Raw genomic sequence first — 5,877 nt, forward strand, 5'->3', positions numbered from 1 at the left:
ATCTTTGCTTTTTTCCCCCGCAACCCCGTGTTTATTACCAGGTAGATTACATTTATGAAATTGTAATTTTTTCATTGCATATAGCATGGTAAAGGGAAAAGGAAGTAAAGTGCCTCCGTGCGCTCTGTTATTGCCTCTGACTTGCATCACGTATTCCGCACACAGTTGACTCTATCGTATCTGATGGCGCTATCTGATTAGATTGAAGGCGCTCACAATTTGGATTGTAGAGGAAGCTGGAATCCTAGTTGTACCCACGCTTAAATGAATAAATTCTGCCAACACAAATCAGTGTACACAACCAGTTAATGGTGCTTGTATACATTACAAACCTGTCAATGTGTATACCGTATAGGGTAATGTTAAGTGTATAGCGCTATGTTGCCTTCGCACATTGTGAGGTGAAAACACGGCAAAGGTCCGGCACTTTCGGTAGACTGAAAATCTAGCATTTACAATCAGAGATAAGCATCAGGTAATTCTAGCTTTTAATCTCAATGTCAGGCTGATCTGTGTTTATGTACACGTGTCGAGTGACGTGTTAGTGGCTCAGGAGTTGCGCCATACCTCTGTCTCTTATCACTTTTCTTGCCGCTCCAGATAACGTTTATAGAGGCTTTAGAGAAAGCGGATGCTCGTTTTTTGCCCACTGGGTGTGGCCCCTCAACCCTATAAAGCAGCGGGCGTCCTTTCATCCATGAGATTCAGCTGATCCTCCCATCGGGTCCCATCCCACCTGTCCCAACCAAATCTCTCAACATGTGTCCTCAAATCAGGGCTCTGGCCATCTACACCTTGTGCTTTTGGGCGGTGGAAGCAAGGCCTCCGTCGGAGTGGACCCAGGACACAGTCGCAGTGCAGACTCTGAAGAGAAGCATCCTTGGGACCCTGGGACTAGAGAGACCACCTACACCCAGCAGGCCACTTGACGAGCTTCAGCGGCACCATCTTAACCGGCTTTACGAGCGCCAAGTGCGGGATGTGGGAATTCCGGCAGACACCAGGGTGCAAAAAGGTAAAGCGCGTCCGATTCTATCCTACCTCACCATAAACTACTAATTAGCATTCGATTTGAGATGGAGAAAGATTAAAATGATGAAAAATACAAAGGCACAAACATTTACTAAACATTTTATGCAATGTTTAATATTATTCTATGCTAAAATAACATGTTAAGGATTAATTAAATAGAAAGTTGTCCAGTGCTCACCATATGTATATGCCTTTTCTCTACACTCTTAAAAATAAAGGTGTCAAAGTGGTTCTTCACTGCAGTGCCATAGGGAAACCATGTTTGTTTCCCAAATTAACCTTTATTTATTTAGATCCATAACAGTTTCAATAAATAACCATGAATAGATCGTTAACAGGTTTCAGAAATATACCATTGGGTTCATGACTTTAAAAGGACTCTTGCTGTAGTAACAGAGGCTAAGTTCAGGTCTTCTTGATCTGCTAATATCCTATTTGACATTAAAGACTTTGTGTTTTGTCCACAAACTATGAACCTTTTCAAAGCTCATACACAGAGACCCCTTAACAATGTATGAAATGGTTCTTTGTCAAGCAAGAGTTCAATGACGAACCACACAACCCAGTAAATGCCACTGTATATCCTTTAGTTTTAAGATGCAGATATAATATGGTGTTTGGGTTATTAGATGGATAAAATATAAAAGTGTATCATTATTTATTACAAAAATGTTAATATGAATAACCATAAGAATACTTTGAGGTTTGATATGCATTATAGGACATGCCCCACACTCATTTTCAGTAATTAAAAGTTTTAAGTGTCTTGCCCAGGGATTGTTCCAGCCTTGTGCCCGATGTTTGCTGGGTAGGCCCCAGCTGCCCTGTGACTGAGCCCTGGATATGTGGGTTAGGAAAATGGATGGAATGGATTTGAATTACTATTGTTCCAAAGTACAATAAGGGTCTTAAATAAGAGATTCTGCGGTGGGTTGGCACCCTGCCCAGGATTGGTTCCTGCCTTGTGCCCTGTGTTGGCTGGGATTGGCTCCAGCAGACCCCCGTGACCCTATTCGGATTCAGCGGGTTCGAAAATGGATGGATGGATGGAATAAGAGATTTATTTATGACAGTGTATTATGTATAGTTTATTAACTAATAACAGTTCTGTGATCATTACATTTTATATTGTAATTGTCCATGTGAGTCTTAATTAAAACGATGACCATTTTCTAACATGTGTACATTGGGGGGGTCTCTGTGGCCAGTGAGGGCCCCCAAACTGCACAGAGAATGAAAGGGTCCCTGGAAAGGTTTACTGTCAAGGGTCTAAGAAAGGCTACTTAAGACTCTAGGTGAGGATGACTCTTCATTGTCATTGCTAATCATCTGTTGGAATGAAACAAAAATATAGAAAGCAGGAGTGATTTAAAAATGTTGGCATTTTATCAGTCTGTGTATGATAATAGTTTAAGTTCTTTAAAGTGTGGGAAGTTAAATCTAACCCAGTGTGGATTTGATTGTATTTTGATGGCAGCAAACCCCTCTTGGGAGTGTAATTGAAAGTGTGGAGGCCTGTCTTATCTGCCAGTCACGAGGCCAACAGGACAAAGGCGAGCCGTTCTTGACCTTGTTGGAGTTTAACTGACTAGGCTTATTGTCATGAGTTAGTATATTCATCTGTGTTTTAAGAATCCTATATTCTAGGTTTATAGCCACAGACTAATTTGAAATATTTTTACTATCTTTAGTTGCTCCAGTTAGAGTGGAAAACATCACCCGAAGCCCAAGTGACCAGAAGCCTTCTTGGAAATTTTTAACCATCTTCAAGAAGACTGAGCTCATGAAGAAGGCGTTGATCATCAAGGGGGCACAGCTGTCACTCGATGCACACTTGGGGTCTGGTCTGTCTTCTGCTGTCCTCACTAACATTTATTACGTAAATCAGTCCATTATGGAGAATGGGCAGCCTCTGGCACTCATCATCTCTACAGTCTTAGACTCAGGCACTTTGAAAGTGGATCTGCTGGACACTGTAAAAGAGTGGCTCGCTGGTTCAGAAGAGGAATTACGGTTGACGGTCGAATTTGTTTCAACTGTATTTCCTGAAATGCCTGTAGTTTCACTGATGGACGATCAGGTTACTCTTGAAATTGAAATGCTACACGGAAAGAGGCAGCGCACTAAGAGGTCTTCCTCATCCAAGGAAGAATGCTGGAAAAGTGAGAGAAACTGCTGCCGCAAATCTCTAACGGTATCATTCAAGGAAATCGGTTGGTCAGACTGGGTGGTGGCCCCCGAGACATACACCATGTACTACTGTGATGGATCCTGCCCTCAGAATTACAAACTGGCTGCCATGCACACTCAAATCAAGTCCAGGCTGAGCTTGATTTCCAACGGTGCCACACCATCCCCATGCTGTGTGCCAGCTGAGTATGAACCCATGGTGCTCATGCACTACAATAGCGATGGCAAGCTCACGCTCACACCTTTCAATGACCTCATTGTCACCAAGTGCCACTGCGCATAACCATCCGAGTAGACGTCTCTTTGTTTTATGGTGGATGACGTTCACGCAGTGCTTTGTGTCCCTAGTTAAAGGGCACTTCCAAGTATTTGATAAAGGGAATTTACAGAAGCCTGCCATTAATTCAGAGTTACAGGGAACTGTATTAGTCATTACCAGTTAAATTAGAGCAGCAGCAGGGTGCAAAATGAATTGATATTGAATTGGAAGTTAAACTTTAACATAGGTGAATTCTGAGAAGGTAGTTCATTAGGAGGTATTAGTTACACAGTAAGTGCTTTTTATTCATGTAATTCCTTTATGTATATCATGTGCATTATATTTATGTGTATAGGGGACAATGAAAGAGTTTGATCATGTTGGAAACCCAGAAGAACCTCTTCGTACAAAGATTATGAGAATCTGAAACAAAATGGTGTTGTTTAAGCACAGCCCAGGATGGCATTTAAGAGCTGTCTGGAAGGGATACATTTATTTATTTATTTGGCTGATGCCTTTAACCAAAGCACCTTACAACATCTATGGCACAAATGGTTACATTTCTTTTGGTTTTCCAGTTGGAGCGCAGACCTCTGGTCACACAGTGTCAGTAGTGAGATCTGAACCCACAACCTCAGGGTTTGAGGTTTAAAGCCTTAACAAGTCCCATACCCTACTGGCATGGCTTAGCCTGACAGATTTAGTTTTAAAAATCCAACAAAAGTTTCTCATTCTCCACAGACCTTTAGTTGAGATTCAAACCCAATGCTTTAGAAGTCTAACCAAAAAAGTGCCTCAGGAATGATTTCATCTTGAGAAATATATTTACTGTAGTGATAACATTTGTTCTGTTAACTCATTTATTCAAATGTATTTATTTATATAAAATATTTGTAATCTTACCCAAATGACAGTGTCTAGCATAATGTGGTGATGGACTGTATTTAATTTTTGGGTGTTTGTAATTTAAGATGTTGTTTTCTGTGGTGTGCGTATGAACTTCACTTTGTATATTGAGCTTTATTTGTGTGATTAAAAGCATTTTAAAGCAGACTTGTCATGTGAGTGTCATTTATGAAGAACCCAAACTAGTTTAAGTTGCATGTGCAAGAGAGCATAATGCCCTTCTGTGTGGTGCTGGAATGTGTCTCATACGGATAATTCTTTATTAGCCCCCCAAAGGGAAATCCACTTGGTAAAACAGCAACACAGAACATCACACAAAACAGTAAAGAAAATCCAATGTATGTCATTACAACACGCAATACTGTATAAGGAAATATTCCTGTGCCAAGAGATGATTGATGGCATCAGTGGAGATAGCATCTAAATTTGTCATCATCCTCTTTTCCACCTCTGTCTCCAGTTAGTCCATGGTCAGTCCTTTAATAGAGCTGGCCTTCCTGACCAGCTTATTGGTATCCCCTTAGCAGGCATTACCCCCTGCTCCCAGTAAGCCACAGTGTAGAACTGTGTCACAATGGTCTGGTAGAACATACCCAGTTGCTTTAACATTAGGCAAATTATGAAGAGACTAGGCCATGCAGCTCAACAGGTTCATCTGTCCTAAATGACCTGAGCATCTTTCAAACAATTGCCTGCTCTGGTGCTTTTTGTATTGTGTGATATAACCTGACATCATGTTAGCCTTCATAATGAATTCTGAACACTGTCGGGAAGTTACGAGTCCAGTCCTGCCTGTCATTGATTAGCACCACAGGCACTTAGCACTGGTGCATCACCTCCAGATCAGCTTCATTAATAAAAACTTAATTTTCCCTTGGAACACGTACATTACTCTCTATCTTCTAGGAGTATTATAGTTAATAAAGTGATTTTATAAGAAGTGAAAGTTGAAGATTACTTCCAATCTGCATGCTTTGAAAACTGCTCTTGAACCAAGTAGGTATGACCTCGAAACCCACGCATCTGGCATTCTGCTGAACACTGGCTCACTTTACACGCCTAGTGAATTTTTATTGTCTTAACTCTCAAGGACAAGCAGCTTTTTTTTTTCTTCAAATGGATATTATAAAGTGCTGAATAACACAGTCTTTATTACTGATGTCTCAGAGGTCCAGGGACCTTGGCTCAGCTGTGGCATGTGTAGAGGGTGCATATTCCCTTATGCAGGTTAGGTTATTTGAGGACCCAGTGTGGGCATGTTCCCAGGGCCGTCTTAACAGCATCATATGCCCCTGAGTGAAGTAGTTCACTGGTAGCAAAACAGAAACATACTGTACATAGGCATCAGAAACATCATGGGCTCCAGTGCTTCTGGGGCTCCCGGCCAGTGCCCATTGTGCTCATATGTTAAGACGGCCCTGCTGCCAAGACAAGCTTTTTTTTCTCTATGATCTTGTAATGTACATTCTGTGATCAGAATATGGAAGGAC

The 5,877-nt window shown here is 41.4% G+C and overlaps 1 protein-coding gene across 1 annotated transcript; it reads left to right on the forward strand.

Moving 5' to 3' along the window:
* Nucleotides 1–713: 713 nt before the first annotated feature.
* On the forward strand, nucleotides 714–4,282 carry LOC120536264 (dauer larva development regulatory growth factor daf-7-like). The gene is made up of 2 exons (XM_039764588.1): nucleotides 714–1,015; nucleotides 2,724–4,282. Exons 1-2 carry the CDS (start codon nucleotides 760–762, stop codon nucleotides 3,503–3,505), a joined length of 1,038 nt encoding a protein of 345 aa, XP_039620522.1. The 5' UTR covers nucleotides 714–759; the 3' UTR covers nucleotides 3,506–4,282.
* The last annotated feature ends 1,595 nt before the right edge of the window (nucleotides 4,283–5,877 follow it).

Source organism: Polypterus senegalus, chromosome 10 (assembly GCF_016835505.1).
Source record: "Polypterus senegalus isolate Bchr_013 chromosome 10, ASM1683550v1, whole genome shotgun sequence".
NCBI classification, from domain to species: Eukaryota; Metazoa; Chordata; class Cladistia; order Polypteriformes; family Polypteridae; genus Polypterus; species Polypterus senegalus.